The sequence below is a fragment of the Hypomesus nipponensis genome, chromosome 23 (genome assembly GCF_054491055.1).
Source record: "Hypomesus nipponensis isolate SF chromosome 23, ASM5449105v1, whole genome shotgun sequence".
NCBI lineage: Eukaryota > Metazoa > Chordata > Actinopteri > Osmeriformes > Osmeridae > Hypomesus > Hypomesus nipponensis.
In genome coordinates this window covers 16,654,902-16,673,291 of record NC_140383.1, presented here as the reverse complement: position 1 = coordinate 16,673,291, position 18,390 = coordinate 16,654,902, and the positions used below count along the sequence as shown (strand labels likewise).

The window sequence follows — 18,390 nt, the reverse complement described above, 5'->3', positions numbered from 1 at the left end:
CTCTAAGGCAGTGGTTCTCCCCTGTCCTGCTTGTTTTAGATGTTTCCCTGCTCCAACACACCTGATTTAAATGCATGTTCGTTACCAGGCTTCTACAGAGCTAGATAACGACCCTTATTTGAATCAGGTGTGTCATCTAAAACATGCAGGACAGGGGGTCCCTGAGGACAGGGTTGAGAACCACTGCTCTAAGGTCACTGTTGTAGTCATGGCCAAGCGTGCAGACTCGTTTTCATGTACTCACAATATCAATCAAACATTGTTGTTGTTATTATAGGTAGTTATAATTATAAGTATAATGCACTATTGTATTGTTATACATCCCAAGTCTTCATGGGTCTTTACAAGTATAACTATGTTTATCTTGCATTATTACCGAATTGTAAGGCATTACGAGGACACATTACAGTAATGTTAAATAATACGTTACACATTTGGACTTTACATAAAGTGGTACCGTAATGTTTTACTGATATCAATTGTGTGGGATGTTTTTGCATATTTTCAGACCTGCTCCCTGCCACTAGTGGTCATCTCCAACGTGAGCCAGCTGCCAGGTGGATGGGCCTCGGTCATGTGGTACAACCTACTGACCAATGAACCCAGGGTAAGCTGTCACCTGTTGTTGCATTTGGTAGAAATGAAAGGTGTCAACATTTGTATCTTGTTGCCGTGATGCCCCTTATTTTTTGAAACATTTTGTTGCACAGTTTAGGAAACGTTTAAGTTTTTGTGGCAAAAAGGACAGCTAAAGGTATGTTTCTTGCTAGCCACAGCTAGCATATGATGTCACAATCCGGCACACGATAGCAACAATGCCTACTATTGTAACGGCTTAATGCCGCTGTTAATTAAGTCTGGAAGAGTGTAGTTTCTTGTGTATGCAGTGACCTACGGTGGCCCTGAAGAGCAAATCACAACTGTAAATCATAAAACACAACGGCAAATAGGAAAACATTTCAACAAATCATAAAACACTATGGCAAATAGGAAAACACGACAGTTAATAGGAAAACACAACAGCAAATATGAAAACATTTAAACAAATCATAAAACAAACCAACATTAACTTCTACCGGAAAAGGTAGGGCCTGTCTAGCAGAGGACGGACCCTCCTGATTGGACAGACGGACTGTCTGTCTTTAAACAGGAAGGAGAGGTGAAAAACACGGAAAAACTCCTATTTTGAAAACACGAGTACTCCCAAAGATACTTTTGCTATTTTTAAGGATTATTTTGATGAATTTTCGTAATGACAGTTTGCCATTTTGTCTTAACATGACACATCACGCTGTCTGTTGAAGCGTGTTTTCTCATATTACTGACGCATTTTTGTTACCTCCATTTCCAAACTGCGTGCACATTTAGGAAATTATATTTGATTTATGAACAGAAGTTTAAAACATTATAAACTTTTAACAAAGTAATTTTATTTAAATAAAAATGTTATGCTTGATTTGCTCATTGTGCTTACTTTTGGGCTTAGGAGGCAATACAGTAGGCTACTCCCCCCCCCCCCCCCCCCCCCCTTAAACAACCACTAATATCTTAAGAAATCAAATATAATTCTAATATTACTATTATTTATTTTTCCGCCATTTTGACAGCCGTAGTAGTTGGTTAATCTGTTGTGTAGCTAGAGCTAACAGTATATTAGATGTGATAGAACATTTGCAAAACTGGATAACTGGACTAGTATGATTACTGCTAATATTATCTTACTAGTAGCTAGTTGTTACTATTACTAACAAACTAAACTAGCCACTGTAAAGGTGAGCTAGATAGAGCTAACAATGTCAACTAGTTGATGTTAGCTCTACCTACTACTAGTAATACTATTAGCAGTACTAATAGTTCTAGCTAGATAATAACAGATTACTAGCCAGCTACTTATTTAGGCTATAATCAACGAACAGGGACATCTTTACATTGGGGGCCTGGAGCCCCACCAGATGTTGCTGTGGAGCAGTGCACATATGGTATTATTTATTTAGTATCTTTTTTTCTTCTTTCTTTAATCTGTAAATATTTGCAATTAACATTGTTGCACATTGATTACATATGAAAACGCTAACGCTGTCCGATACATTCCAAAAATGTCTCTGCAGTTCTAGCTACCTATATAAAGGTACTTACAGTTTTTGAGACACTGCGAGCATTTTTTGCAAACACTCGCGCATGTGCGACCTACACATTTTGAACTCAGTGGGTGCGCACAATGTCAGCACACGTTAGCAACAACGCATAGACGTTCTAGTCAGACAGCGATATCAGTGTTCCTTCTGTATTTGTACATTAGCTAAAAGTCTAGGAGTTGAGGCTATTTTTCGCTAGGTTCCTACGAACGTCGTAATCTGCCAGACAAGTGGGTTCCCCTTCCTTCTTTTGGTGAGCAGTTTCACGAGCCTTTCTTACCCGGCGTCATGGAGCCTATACCTCTAAATACTTATTTAGCACTAGCGTTGCTACTGTATCCCTGACCCTGCCTGTGTTTGAGCTGTTGCGCTGTTACAGTGCGTTCACACTGCAGCGACGCGATGCAAGCGACAACATGTTTTCCATTCATTTTCTATGGAGCCAGGCGAATCGCTTGCGTGGTGCATTGTGGGTAGCGAGGCGACGCGACAGAGTTGAGATTTTCTCAACTTTATGCAAATGAGGAGCGATTTTCGCTAGCGATGGCCAATCGGAGTGTTTTCTTGTTTCTCGTAATGTAGCAACCATGTCAAACATTACTAGCTTTCTAGGTTTCAAGGTGGAGAATAAACTAATCGTTTGTGTGGCTGCTTACCCAGTCCTGTAGGTACATGGCTGTATTTGTACAGAGATGTTAATAAATAAATAAAACAATGCATGGCGCAAGGTTGCCGAAGTTGTTGGTGATTGTACTTTCTAATTCAGTCTAGTGACATTACGTAACTTTGTTCTGTGGTAACTACTGTAGCTAGCTAGCTAGCCCGGCTGGAACTCCCTATCGTATCGACAGATTAGCAGAGACTTTGAGTAATATAATAAAACGTTTTATAGGCTACACATGTCAACGTGTATGTCTATTAAACAGTTTAGTATTTTGTATACAAGTTGTATTTTGATCGATGCTGCGAATACGTAAACCCAGTCTGCACACTTGGCCATTACAACTACAACAGTGACTTTAGAGAACTACATTCTACACAAATCTGTTTGAAACGCCCCCGAGCGTGGTGAACTGTGGGAAGGCGAGCGATGGCAAGCGATTTGCGTCGCTGTAGTGTGAACGCACTGTTACACTGCAGACTTTTTTACCGCTCTGCACCGCTGGCCTTCCCACAGTGCTCCACGCTCGGGGGCGTGTTAAAAAAGTTAATACAGAGTTGTAGTTCTCTAGTAAGGTCACTGTTGTAGTTTGTGTAAAACGGTGTCATGGACAAGTGCGCAGACTTGGGTTTATGTATCTACAATAGCGATCATTATTGATATATAGGTGCTCCTGTCTTGATCAAAATACAGCTTTTACATGACATGATGCAAGGAATCAGATACGCTGACGAGATGTTGCATGATCGTGTCAACTAGGCTATAGGCTACAGTACTGTACAGAACTTCAAACATTTTTTCCAGTAACATTCGCTCGGTTATGGCCACTACACATTTACTGTATGGCTAGCGAGTGACTGCCATCCAGCATTTCAACGTTGAATGTCAATTGTGTGCCGGGTAAACTAGACTACTGTAGCTAGACTAGTAGTATGCGGCTAGCACAGAAGAAAGCTAAGTTACGTACTGTAGCTAGCTAAAGTGACGAGACTGAATTTAACACACCAGGGACATCACAACCTCGGCAACCCTGTGCCAGTCATACATGTTTTGTTAACGTCTCTTTAATCGTACAGAGGCGTATAAAACAAGACTGAGTGCGTAGACACACATACGATGAGTTGCTCTTCCATCTTGAACTTGTCAAACCTAGAAATGTTTACCATGACAAACAGTTGCTACGTTACAAGAAACGAACCCGATTGGCCAACGCTAGCGTTTTCACGCTCCTCATTTACATAAAGTTTAGAAAATCCAACTTTCGCCGCCCTGCTCGCCTTCCCACAATACCCTACGCGAGCGGCAACGCCCCGCTACGGTGCGTTCACACTGCAGCGGGGCGGGCAGAGCGGGGCGTCGGCTTCCCATTCATTTTCAATGAAACCAGGCGTTGAGCGGGGCGGCGAAAGTTGGAAAGTTACCACAGAACAAAGTTACGTAATGTCACTAGACTGAATTAGAAAGTACAATCACCAACAACTTCGGCAACCGGAAAGTTGGATTTTCTGAACTTTATGTAAATGAGGAGCGTGAAAACGCCAGCGATGGCCAATCGGGTTGGTTTCTTGTTTCTTGTAACGTAGCAACTGTTGGTAATGGTAAACATTTCTAGGTTTGACAATTTTCAAGATGGAAGAGCAACTCATCGTGTGTGTGTCTTCATACCCAGTATTGTATGATACGTCTATGTTCGATTACAGAGACGTAAACAAAAAAAATTATGCCTGGCGCAGGGTTGCTGAGGTTGTCGGCGTCCTTGGTGTGTTGTATTTTGTACTTTAATTCAGTTTCTTCACATTACGTAACTTTCTTCTGTGCTAGCTGCATAGTCTAGCTAGCTCACCCGGCACACGATTGACATTCAACGCTGAAATGCTGGCTGGCAGCCACTCGCTATCCATACAGTGAATGTGTGGAGGCAAGTCATAATCTAGCGAATGATTTGCACAGATTTTGAGTAATATAATAACAGGTTACACATGTCAACGTTTATGTCTGATGCATCTTTTTTTCCAGCCGGAAAAAGACCCGTTACATAGAGTGTGGGTGGCATTTTATCTTTCACTCGGCCTAAAAAAAAGTGTGGAAAAAGATAACCTATTGTGTGCTGAAGATAAGATCATGTCAGATCTAGAAAGCGTGTCGGATTCTTGCTTAATGTGTGTAAAAGTTGTATTTTGTCTGCACATTTGCCATGACATTATACGAACTAAAACAGTGATTTAAGAGAACTACAGCTCTGAATGAATCTGTCTGGCACGCCCCCGAGCGTGGTGCACTGTGGGAAGGCCGGCGGTGCTGAGCAGTAAAAAAGTCTGCAGTGTGAACGCACCGTTATACTCAGCAAGTATTGTGTTGCGGTGTCGGAGGACTGATTGAAAAGTGCATCATACATTTAAGTCATTTAGCTAAGACTTGCATGTACTAATGTAATGTCAAATTAAATAATGTATTGAAACTCAAGTTTATATGGTGTGTCGCTGTATATCAGTTGTAAAAATGACAGTTAAAAAAACCGGACCCATCTGCAACCGACGCAGGCACACCCCACAATTTCCCCAGAAATGGTCCCAGGGGCGATTGTAGGATTAGACCTTTATGGGAGCTCAGCCCCCAATGAGAATGTGACATGAATACAGTGCCTTGCAAAAGTGCTAAACGTAAACCCCCTTGCTAATATAAATCCTTAATTTCACTGGATAACAATTGATACGTGCATGTATTATTATTAGTGCTGTCAAACGATTAAAATATTTAATCGCATTAATGTCATAGTTAACTCGCGATTAATCACAATTAATCGCACATTTTTATCTATTCTAAATGTCCCTGATTTCTTTTTGTCCCAATCTTTTTTCAAATTTTAATGCTCTTATCAACATAGAAAAGTGGTTCGGATTGCTTTGTGCAAATATTTTTTTATTGAAAACAACATTGCAATCGCCTGGCTTTGACGAGGGGGCCGAGAATTCGCATCAGCTGTGTGCTTGGCCATCAAGTGGTATTTCAGACTGGACGTGCTGCGATGATAGTTCAGTTTACAACGACAAAACACACAGATCACTGGTCTTGTCAATAGAACCATTTGGCAACTTTTAAAAGCAAACTTTCCATTCAGAATCTTATTGGCATCCATTTCGGCATCTCGCGCTCGTCATCCACTCAAAACGTAACGTTAGCCTACTACCAGAGAATGTCTAATATCCGTAAACGGGCTCTGCTACTACTCTTTAGCCAGCTCGCAAGCCAAACGAGTGTTTGGCGTGCCTGTTGTTTTGTTTCCGGTCTAGCTAGATCCGGTGCGGTGTTGTAGTTTTTCTAACGTAGGTAGTTGTTGCAACAGCATGTGAAAAAAACTACAAAGTTTGCTAGGCCAAAAAGAGCGTTAGTCGCGCGATAAAATAATTGACGCCGTTAATTTGGGTTTGCGTTAACGCCGTTAATAACGCATTAAACTGACAGCACTAATTATTATGCAAAATATTGAATGAAAACACTAAGGATGTCCCTTTCTTCATGAACTACCAGCATCAAATGATAATAAACAATATATTTAAAAAATCTATTATTTTTAGGGGTGCTCAGATTAAATTTAGGGGTGCTTGAGCACTCCTAAAAAGGGTCTAAAATTGCCACTACATTGTACCCTCTCTCGTTACATGAATAAATGCATTGCAGGTCAATATAAGGTGTGCCCCTAAATGTTCTGTCAGGGGCTACTGTGCTCCTAGTAAAAATAGTTAGTCTGGAGCCCTGCGTTAACGTGGTATGTATTTTCTCCCCAGCTAGTTGCCAAATTCAAAACTGTCATCCTTGATCATTCTCAGTTACCGTATGTTGGCCAGCCACTACTACAATTATGAATCGAGTCGACAATTTATTAGGCAAAAACATTTAGATTATACATTTGGGACCACACCAGACGGGGGATTTTAATATCCTTCAGTCTGGAGAGGACAAAAAACGGTCCTTCAATCCAGAGTGGTTCAAGAGGAAAAAATGGCTAAGGGCTAGTGAAGCTAAAAAAAGTAATTTTCTGCTTTCTTTGCGGCAGGTAAAAATGAACTATGTTGGGGTGGTTATGTTGTTTGTGGAAGCATTGTCTAAGTCTGTAATATTGAACTTGTGTTTATCTTGATATGTGTGTTGTTGGCCTGGATAGTTTGGTTGCTCACCCTGGGGGTAAAGGTTAGCTAGCTGGATGGATACTGTACAAAAGCCTTTTTATTATGCAATTTGAACAGCATCAGATGCCAATAAATGAGTAAGAGCACATTAGGTTGTTTTTATATTCTTCCACGCTGACATTGTTTGTATGTAATGTGGTGGGGGTAGCAACTATGCACTGTTAGCCTAATTATGTAAATCATTTATGTCAACAATTTTGGTCAAGCCAACTTCCACCCTGTCACTGTGTCAGGTGCTACAACACAGTTGCAGAACACAATGATCAAAACTATATCTGCTGGATACCTTTGGATTTGTAATGCGATTCTGTATATTACATGAATATACTGGTGGTGTGAGATCAAATGCCGTTACTGTCGATGATGTCAGTTATATCCCTCTCTCCACATTAGGTTATGTGCATTTGTGAGCAAGTAGGTAGGCTATGTAGTGTCATTGACGATTTAGATGAGGGCGATAAAAGGTTTACTGGCCCCACCAGGGATTCAGTGCCAGAGACGCCACTGTAAACGAAACAAAGCTTGACGGATTAGCTGTTACTAAGGTGGGCAGGGCTTTTGCGAAAGGTCAATTGTACGACTATAACCTCCACTCATTGAACTTTCCAGGCCCCACTGTCGAAACGTTTTAACACCAGTAGGGTGTCTACAGGTACAAACAAGTGAAATTTAAGACTTTTTAAGAGCTTTTAATACTTCTAAATGAAGTTTAAGTAACTTACAATGGAAATACAAAATACAAAAGTAGAAATATACAGTCATCTTTCCAAATAAACACACTGATGTTTGTTCAAAATGAACAGTATAGTAAAATGACTAATCATTTGAGTTTAAGAACATTGACTAAATGTGTGTAATTGCTCAGAGGTCAGATGGCCAGGGGCGGATCTAGAAAAATATTAATGGGGTGGCAAGAGGGTGGCAGGAGATTTTGAGGGGTGGCACCCCCGTGGCAGAAGTATATATGCTGATTTAATCGCAGTCATATTAATCAATGTTTATTTGGAATACTTTTTTATTTGGAATGCCCCCAAATTAAGACATTTTAACTCAAAAACATAAGGTTACATTATTATGGAACATTATTAAAGCCTTAATAAATCAAAGATATTCAGGAAACACTGAACACAAATGTCTAAAGTGTTTTCATTGATTTATTGGCTAATCCATAATAAACTATATGATCAAACCAAAGTTTGTACAACTTGGCTGGCTAGTAGTAGAAGAATGTGCCACAAGTTTGAAGTTTGTATGGTCCATTTTGACAAAAAATGTTGAAGAAACACTGAAAATGGTGTGTATTCAAATGGCTGCTAGATTTTTTCGGGATTCAGGCTGTCTACTCTTTTACCCCGGTCCCTAAATATGACAAGGAGCCTGTACAGAGGTACAAATATGAATGTCTGTTGAATCTCGAATATTAAACTGATTTCACCTCGGTCTCAGTCGGCGCAGTGGGGAGGGTGGTTGGAGTCGTCTAGTGCTGCATTCACTTGCAGTGGGATATTAGCAGGCCCAAAATTCGCGAGCAAATTTTGTTTTACGAAAACCCGTGGAATTTCAAATAGAATGCATTGGTCTGAGGCCAAATTTCAATAAACTTGTCAACTCATTATGTCTGTATTCTTTTCAAAATGTTTAACCTGTAAACAGAGACCATTTCCACCAGTGTAGTGTAGCAGAGTCTCGACAGACAAAGCATGGTGCCATCCACACCTTCCTCCTACCCCCGACAAGGGAAGGGTCTTTCCCCCTTTGTCTTTATCTCCTACAGCAGGAGCGTCAAAGTCCTGACCCAGCATGGGGTCAGGAACAGAGACCACATGGTCTCACATTATCAGAACAAAGGGAATTACTTGGAGGAACTTTCTTGTGTGGACTTTCTAAAGGACTACATGGCTCATGGACCCTAATTCAAGGACAGTAGTCGATGTGTTATAATGTGTTTGTCTCATTTACCTAGAACGTTGTTTAATTGATGTTTGATTATACCCTTCAGGTATAGTTAAATCAGTCAATCTTGGTATCAAAATAATTGTATCATACTAACAAAACCAGTTATGAATGTTGTATTGTTATATTCTGAAGTTTAAGCATTCCATGGACATTTGAGATAATGGAACTCAAAGCTATCAGCCACTTCACACCTCTGGGCAGGTCCCAGGACAACACCCAGGTGGAAGTAACTGACCAATGAGAGAGGTCACCTTCACAGGGATGACCCCCTGTTCTTTGGGGTATTTAACCCCCAAACGTACAATCACCCCCGCTCGTTCGTAGGATCAACTGGAGGTGCACACTCTAGTCTATTTCCTTATAACCTGCACATTCACTTTGCGCCCGGAACTTTGACGAGAGATTCCGTTTTTATTCGTTGGACATAACGAACCATTGACTCTGTTCTTCAAACCGACAAAAGTAACTGCGATTTGCAATATTTCTTACTTGTGACATATTGGCATGTTGTGTTTGAATTGTTGATGTTTGATTGTATTTTACAAATGATTTAACTTAATCATCGTTAGGTCAGTTTCCATTGATCGTCCATTGTTACGATAGAAGCCTCTTCCTCTCTACCTCTTCCTCAACTTCTCCCCTCCCCTTTCACACGCGCTCTACGCAACCATTGAGTAGTGCGCTCTCATTAGAATCTAGGCCTACTGTACTGCTTTAGCCCAACTAACCCATAACTTATCTGGTATGTGTTCACTATAATTACATTCTCTTAAATAAATCATTGTGTATAATACTTGCTCATCTCTCACGTTATATGATTGGCTCTACTTTCATAGAATTCACTACTTAAGATTAGACTGATTATTACGAGTGCTATTATTCAATATTATTAAACAAGGTTTCCTCTGTCCCTTCCACGAATCAGAGGTGGTGCCCTAAGAACTACTATACTTTATTATAAACTAAGTATTGCTAATCTTAACCATGCAAACCACACTACAGTAGGTAGTAGCCTAGGTCTGTGATAGCAATAAAAGGAAGTCTATCAACCCTAAAACCAATACTGTAGCTAACGTTTACGTTAGACTATAGCCAATATTAAAACGTTAGTCAAAAATGTTCAGATTCAGCCCTGAACAATTGACACGGAAACACTTAACCAAAATTACAGGAATAGACAGGGATAGTGAGTGTTCAGGCGATCTTTATGCGGATGGATCAATACTTTTCTGCAAAGTCTGTCAACATTCAGTCGACCATAGCCTATTCCGCGTCAAACTGTTGTGGAACATCTTCGGTCGCTCTGACAAAAGAACAGGAAGGCTATCGTAATTCCGCAGTTTTTTAGTCTGAATAACATGGAACATGCAGAACATGCAAAAAAATCAGCAGATTTTTTTGGGCTTGTATAGAAATTTGCTCTCGCAAATGTACGAGTGGGTAGGGGGGTTTGAGTCGTGTAGTGCTGCATTCACTTGCAGTGGGATATTAGAAATTTGCTTTGGCAAATGTCCAACTCGGCGGAGTGGGAAGGGAGTCGTCTCATGCTGCATTCGCATGCAGTCGGATATTAGAAATTCGCTCTCGCAAATGTCAGATGAGCCACAACTTTTCTTTGTTTTCAAAGCTTCCAACTGGGGTGGCAAGGCTATTTTTAGGGTGGCAGTTGCCACCCCATGCCACCCCGGTAGATCCGCCCCTGCAGATGGCATTGTTGGATCTGGATTTCCTATCGTAACATCTAGCATTGTAGCATTGACATCGTTGCTAGCGGTGGAAATGGTGGAGCAGAAAATAGCAATTGCAGGCTGCTGGCGTGCCTTTACGTAGTCTCTGTGTTTTTTGCTCTGCACGTGCGAATCCATCACTCTGGACTGTGTTTCTCGAAAGCGTCGTAAGACTAAATTAATCATAGAATCCATCGTAGGACGAATCTTAGTTTTACGGCCCATTCCCAAAGACATCTTAGCTAAAGTGTCTCTTGAAAATTCGTAACTCTTGAAAGCGCATAGATTAGCCTAGACCTTACGAGCATGTTTGGGAAACGCACGTAAGAAATATCGATGGTTTCGGTTTTTACTCGATAACTGCTACGATCCATCGTTATTGGGAAACGCAGCCCTGATCCCCATTGTCCCAAGTTTGAACTGTTTCCGACACGCAGTTCGCTTCATAAGCATTTCCAGGCACCAACCTTTACCAAGAACACTCGTTCTTTTCAATCCATTTGTAATTTAATTTACCCATGTTTTTATGTTGAGTGGCTATCAACCATTGCTGTATTGCCTGTATTGCCGATGCTTTACGTCATCAAAATCTACGCAGTAGCCTACGCTACCTTACCATATATAACGCAGCGCATATAGCCTACAAAAAAATTCGACCTGGCAGAACAGATTGCCTGCATTTTTGCAGTGACATGACACAAAAAAATGTAAGACCCATCCAATCTGAATTTAAGACAATTTAATACTTTTTTAAGGCCTTATTTTTAGGAAAAGTGATTTAAGACTTTTTAAGGACCCACAGCCACTATTAAAAGTTATCTTTAAAAGTTCCCTCTGCAAATGAAACACACCATGTCAGTGCTCAATCAGCTCAGTTTAAACTAGTCAACAATTTATTTTTTTTGCATGAATTGCCTTCTGGTGGTTGTGTTAGTGAACTCTCTTGATTTTTTTTATCTATCCCTTTACATGTCGAAGCTTAATTTCGTACATGTGATACACATGTCCACAATTTGTTTAGTTGTAAAATGATCCTTATCTGTGAGATTTAGTTACTCTTGCTGGCTTCATAAAACAATAAAATAATATATATATATATATATATATATATTAATAATAACATCCTAAATATTTTCTTTTTCTCTGATGTAACAGAATATGGGGTTCTTTGGCAGCCCTCCCCGTGCTAGTTGGAACCAGCTATCTGAGGTCCTCAGCTGGCAGTTCTGTACCTTTACTGGACGAGGTCTTAACAAGGAACAGTTAAATATGCTTGGAGAAAAACTCTTGGGTATGCTTAGCTGATTGCACAATTCAGACTACAACATATGCAACATGTGTATACCACTGTCTTGGGCTGTTACTATCACAGTATGAGCATTGAGAAGTATTTTTTATGTATCATTGCTCAGATAGTCACTTCTGGTAGTGCACAATACTGAGAATGAGGAGGGACTTTTTACATTTTACTGACAGTGATTGTAACAGCAATAATACAATTTTTATTTGTAAGAGTAATAAATCCTAATAACGTATTAATGGATTACTTTTAATCTACAATTATAAAGACTTTTGACTAGTGAGACTGTGTCTATGTGTATTTTACGCCTTCTTTACCCCTTGAAAAGAGATTCTCTGTGTCTTTGTGATTGTGTCTATGTCTTTGCTCTCAACCCTAAGTCAACTAAACTGGATCATAACTATATAACTACAACAGCAGCAGATGTGATATGGGTTATTGTTAAGGTTAAAGGCTATTGTCACTAATTGCTTTGAGTAATAATAATTGTATCAATGAAGTAAAAAAAGTAGAAATATATACAATGATGATTTATCTTTCTACTTTTCATATTTCATACTTTAGGTCAGCAAGTCTCTCACAGTGACTGTCAGGTGTCCTGGTCCAAGTTCTGCAAAGTATGTTTTTGTAGTTTCAGCCTTCTTTTGTAAAATACTAGATATACCTAAAAGTCCCTAATAATGTGTTATAAAAAAAATTCAAGGATGCACATAATACATTTTTGGTCTGTTTTACAGGAGAATATTCTGAGTAAACCATTCAGTTTTTGGATGTGGTTGGATTCTATCCTGGAGCTTATCAAGAAGCATCTTCTTCCGATCTGGAATGATAAGTGAGACTCCATGTGTGCCATACTTCAAATCTCGTATTTATTTACGCCAAGCTCAAATGCTGCTGTACTGAACATCACTTTTTCTCTGAGAGAGTTGGGATACAGCACTGTCTAAAGCCATGTAGTTCACCATGCCGCACTTTGGACAACTAGCTCAAACTGCCACTTCTTTAGTGTGGTACAGAAGAGGAGTGTTCCTCCTTCAAAAACCACAGTAGAGCAGCTCTTCAGCCAAAATGCTGTTGTCTATTATATGTTGTAACATGTTATTTGTATGTTCCCTCTCCCATAGATCCCATGACATGCTGTTTTTGTATGCTTTTATATAGGCCTTATTGATCCCTTTATACTGTATCTGAAGTTTATTTTCTGAAATTCAGCCTTGGTGCAGAATTACAGCCACTACAAGCAGTCCCACAATGAGCTTTCCTCAGGACGTGCTGTTTCTGTGTCTGTAGCTTTAAATGCTATGAGGAAGAAAGAGGCGGGGCTAACTTCCATGCTTCGGACGTTTGCAACATGATGTCTCGAGGAAATCCAATATCGCACTTGCACGGCCGTAGCTCATTTTCTCATTGGTGGGCCAAATTCTCTGTGCGGGCAAAGCAGAGAAAGGGGAGGTAACCTTCGATTATATGACGTCATCAAACCAGAATTTTCAAAAATGAGCGTTTTAGCTTTCATTTTCTCAAAAGCGGAGAAGAATACCCAGGGCTTGGTTTACACCTATCAAAATTTGTAGCCACTGGGGGACCAAAGGCAGGCTAGGGGAACTTATATTAATGTTAAATAACCTCCTAAAGTGAACATTTCATGTCATGGGACCTTTAAAGAAAGACAGTTTTGCATTCATTATGGGAGTATAGCTTGCAATATCATCTTGGAATATTATACTGGTGATTCAAACCTCAGACGTTTTGGATACATTTTGGACATCTCCTATGATTTTTTTCAGATGTTATAGCCTTACTAACCCAAACTACAAGAACATAATTTCCCTAAATTAGTCCTAATGGACTTGACATTCCAACAAATGTCAAAGCATTGATTTAGCTAAAATCCTACAATTGTATATGTGATTATTCATTAATAATGGGTGACTTTGCTCTCTATAGTTACATCATGGGTTTTGTGAGTAAGGAAACAGAGAGGGCCTTGTTAAAGGATAAGGACCCTGGGACTTTCCTGCTACGCTTCAGCGAGAGCCACTTGGGCGGCATCACTTTCACCTGGGTGGAGCACAATGATAAAGGTAGGGCCTGCCTATCTTGTAAATTCCCTAATGATTAATTGAGAAGGAAAAAGTAGGTTGAAAGTACCCAACAAAGTTTATTGCAACTGTGCCTTTTGGGCACTTTTACCACCTTGGTTGGTACAAATGACAACTAAATGCTCATTGTGTGTGTCTGCAGGGGAGGCCAAGTTCATTTCAGTTGAGCCATACACAAAAAACCGACTCAGTGCACTGCCGTTTGCTGACATCATCCGCAACTACAAGGTCATGGTTGATGGGGTAGCGCCTGAGAACCCATTGAAGTTTCTTTACCCCGACATCCCCAAAGACGAGGCATTTGGCCGGCATTATAATAGCCAGCAAAACAAAGGCAAGATATCGTCTGTGACTCAGTTTAAAATTACAGCCTCTGTAAGCATTTTAAATGTTGACATTTGTTATTAAAAGTCCACATTGTGGTTTCTTGCAGTCTTTCCATACATACCATCAATGTTGGTCCCCATGTCCACTTTGGAGTGAGTACACAATTTATCTTGAAACTATCAATTTTTTGTGGATTTACTGTCTATATGCTACAGACATGCAATGTGAAGTGATTTGTGGTGATAATAATGTATGATAATGGTATACCAGTATTAAGATTCATAATAGTTCGGAGTGCTTGTTAAATGTTTGGTTGATAGTGTATTTTTCTCATTTGGGTCACTTTGGCTCTATGAAAAACTATTAAGTTTAGATAATATGTTGTGTTTGGTGCCGTTTATTCTATTGTAATTGTCCTAGCCCTAATCCCAGCAGTACACTGCCCCTCTGCTCATCCCCTGAACCTCCTATGACACCAGGAATGTTTGACATGCTCAACCAGCAACTGAGGCCCTTTGAGATTCAGACTGCTGTGAGTCTTTCACCCTTTATCCACCCCCATTATACCCAATAAGTAATTGCAGAAAGCCTATGCAACACATAAGGGAAAAATACACCTCACGAAAACTGAAAGATGGAAATTCAAAAAGCTTGAACAGGGAAACATCCTGATAGGACTCCCTCTGCATTGGTTTTTTTTCCAACACATTTTAAAGGTTAAGACTACACAATTAGCCAATGTATAAAGTCTTTCCTAAGGCTTTAATAAGGGTGTTTCCTGTTCATAATCAAACTGTTATTGATTACACACTTGTAAATAGTGATGGCAATGCCAATGTTAAGCAAATGTGTGCTCTGGTTATGGCTAGGGTAAGGTTTAGTCTAAAAATGCAACATTTCCCTTGTTGCACAACAATTGTTACTTTATAACACACACAGTGGTCTGAAACGAGGTCAAAATGAAGACATAAAAGAAAGATAAAAGAAAGTTAGGATGATAAATATTCTTCCAAAGCCAATCCAATTTGGTGATCCAAATTGTACACCCCTTTGAGTTTATACATCTTTCTCTCTGTTCATATGGGGTATTCTTTGTAAATTGTGAAGAAACACATCTCTTTCAACCATTTAGAATTCAGGTTTTAAATCAGTTACACTCATCTGAACAACATTTAAATTTAAGATGAACACATTTGTAAATACATCTTTTAAATAACTTCGAAACTAGCTACATTCAGAATAGTTCAAAAAAAGTAATTGATGACAGCATTGTAATAATGAGTGATGTACCGTGTCCAGGGCCGGACTTAGGGCGGTGGGGGCCCCTGGGCTTGGGTCAATTTTTGTCCCTGCCAACCATAGGCCTACATTACTTAGAATAGAATAAAATGATACACAAGCTATATGTATTTACAGCTGCACGATTCTGGATAAATTAAGAATAAAATAGAGATCACGATTCTGAACAAACAACTAAACAAAACTACAGGGTTCAATTTCTGGGGAAATGTTAGGGTGTGCTTGCTTGCCGGTTGTCTGTTGCACAGGGGTCCATTTTTTAATGAAATTTTTACAATGGATATTTCTGTAGGCTATATTTTATATCAAAAATGCATAGCCTACTTATTATTTATAAAGATTACATAGATTTAAAAGCATATATTTGTTCTGCTCATTTACAACTCAAAATATTAAGAGTGGAGAGTAGAATGCAAGCAGCCTCATAGTTGAATCAAAACAAATACATTTTGCAGACCAGTGTAAAACTGGACCTTATCTCTAAAATTATGTTTAAGTTTTTCCCTTCTTGTGATATTTTCAGGCACTTAGCATACTCATGTTGCATTCATTCATTAATAAAGAACCCCCTTTGAAGCTTATTCTAACAACGACATTACCGGGCATATAGCTATCTCAGATGGGATCGCGATTCAAATAGTACCATGCTAACTGAAAAATATGCCCCCACAAACGTAAATAATCTTATTTAAGGGGAAATCCCTCATTTATAAAAAGCTCAGTGGTAGCGATCATCGTCAGTAAAAACGCAAAATAGCCCTGTGTGGAGAAGCTGCCCTGGTAAATTGTACTACAGTACTAGAATTGACCCTGGTACGAAATGAGAGGCGGTTAGAACCTAAACTGTACTGTCCTGTAGCTAGTGGTACGTGCCAGTGCCTCCGCTGGCACAGGAGAGTAGCTAGTGGTACAGGACAGTGCCTCCGCTGGCACAGGACAGTAGCTAGTGGTATGTGACAGTGCCTCCGCTGGCACAGGACAGTAGTTAGTGGTACATGCCAGTGCCTCCGCTGGCACAGGACAGTAGCTAGTGGTACAGGACAGTGCCTCCGCTGGCACAGGACAGTAGCTAGTGGTACGTGATTTTTTTTTTTCTCCACTCCTAATCCAATCTCCAATTTGCGAGCTAGAAAGTCTCTATCACGTTGTATCCATGCGTCGTTGTTGACGTGTGTTGACGTGGTGACGTAGATAGCAAAAGTTACCCTTTGTCGACAAAAGGCACTTTGTCCCCACAAAAACGTTGTAACCTCCTAAACTGTGCAACGGAATGTAAATCCAAATACAAGCAACGCAATCGAGACCAAGACAAACATTTTGACACAGGCGTTGTCTATGTAGTCCAAATATTGACTGAGCGTTAGGGGGGCAAAAATAATAAATATATATGTGAGATTACAATGGTTTGTGCTCGCCGAAGGCAAGCACACCCCAACAACATAATTTATGTTAATTGCTGAAGTCTATTTAAAATGTTTAATTAATCTGAGTTATACCATGGTCTGGGTGAATACACGATTCTGATCGGCTGCAGGGGTGAACACCCCAGGTAGTTCCGGCAAAACTGTTAACCGTTCTAAATTATTGAGTGACAATGACATGGCTAGATAGCTGGTTAGTCTTGATGTTAAACATACTGTCAAATTATAATTACTGTTTGGAGAATGTCAACTTTGATGCGATTGTCTCACATCCATTTGCTATTCAACTCGCTACACATGCTGCGGCCTACTGTACCCTAGTACTAGTATGTGGCCGATACCTTGTTCGTGAAAATCTTGATTTTGATTTGGGGACAATGACATGGCTTGTTAGCTAGCTAGCCTTCTTGTCAAACATATTGTCAAATTATATTTACTGTTTGTCAACCGTACACAATGTTCTTGTCTATGAATCTTGCTAGCATAACTTAGCTTTCTGGCTAATAGCTACAGGACGGGCCCCTACAGGACGGGGCCCATGGGCTGTAGCCCAGTCAGGCCCAATGATAAATCCGGCCCTGACCGTGTCACTAACAACTTGGACATAAATTTGTCTGACTACTTCTATTTTTCTTCCAGATGAATTCACCATACCCAGAGTAACAAACATTGACTGAAATCTCTCTTCTCTCAGAGATGTTCTGGTTTATTACACATTATTCCCACAAACAAAATCAGATTTTCGTAACATGGAATGGTTAAGGGAAGGATTCAGAAAACGATTGGATTTCTTTTAGATGTAAGGGTATTGCTTCTTTTTTTTTGTTTTTTTACTGGAGCCCAGTTTCCCAGGCGTTAATTTGCAATTAAAGTATTTGGTGAAACACCATTATGTTGAATCTCAAAATATTGCCCCCATGTGATCTTGAAAGCCTGTCAGGCGTGTCAGAAAGGTGAATCAGAAATGATGACAAATCAGAAATTATTTAAGCATCTGGAAAGGCACTATTAAGTAAGGTGTCCATTTTACGATCATTATTATTGTATACATATGACAAAAGGGAAAAGTAAATTAACATTGTTTCTATTTCTAAAATACAACACATTAAGTTAAAATTAAGGTTTTTTCCGTCCCCTATGAATTCAGATTTCATGTTTAGATCTATGAAAATATCACATGTATTGATTGGAATCATAACGTATTCAAGCTATGGCCAAAATCTGGAACAGTAAAGAGACAAGGTTTGTCAATATAAGGTGGATGTATTTTTGTGT

General features: G+C 39.7%; 1 protein-coding gene across 9 annotated transcripts in view; it reads left to right on the top strand.

Annotated features, from left to right (window-relative positions):
- Positions 1 to 18,390, top strand: part of stat4 (signal transducer and activator of transcription 4) — a 120,298-nt gene that overhangs the window by 98,418 nt on the left and 3,490 nt on the right. For 2 of the 9 annotated variants that reach the window (XM_084688557.1, XM_084688551.1), the window contains 8 exons: positions 509 to 607; positions 11,822 to 11,957; positions 12,531 to 12,583; positions 12,704 to 12,798; positions 13,914 to 14,050; positions 14,211 to 14,402; positions 14,502 to 14,547; positions 14,816 to 14,927. In XM_084688557.1, coding sequence (XP_084544683.1) covers positions 509 to 607; positions 11,822 to 11,957; positions 12,531 to 12,583; positions 12,704 to 12,798; positions 13,914 to 14,050; positions 14,211 to 14,402; positions 14,502 to 14,547; positions 14,816 to 14,927 — 870 coding nt within the window. Of the gene's footprint in view, positions 1 to 508; positions 608 to 11,821; positions 11,958 to 12,530; positions 12,584 to 12,703; positions 12,799 to 13,913; positions 14,051 to 14,210; positions 14,403 to 14,501; positions 14,548 to 14,815; positions 14,928 to 17,754; positions 18,266 to 18,390 lie in introns of those variants that run through there. The other 7 variants (XM_084688558.1, XM_084688556.1, XM_084688555.1 and 4 more) reach the window with 7 other exon arrangements.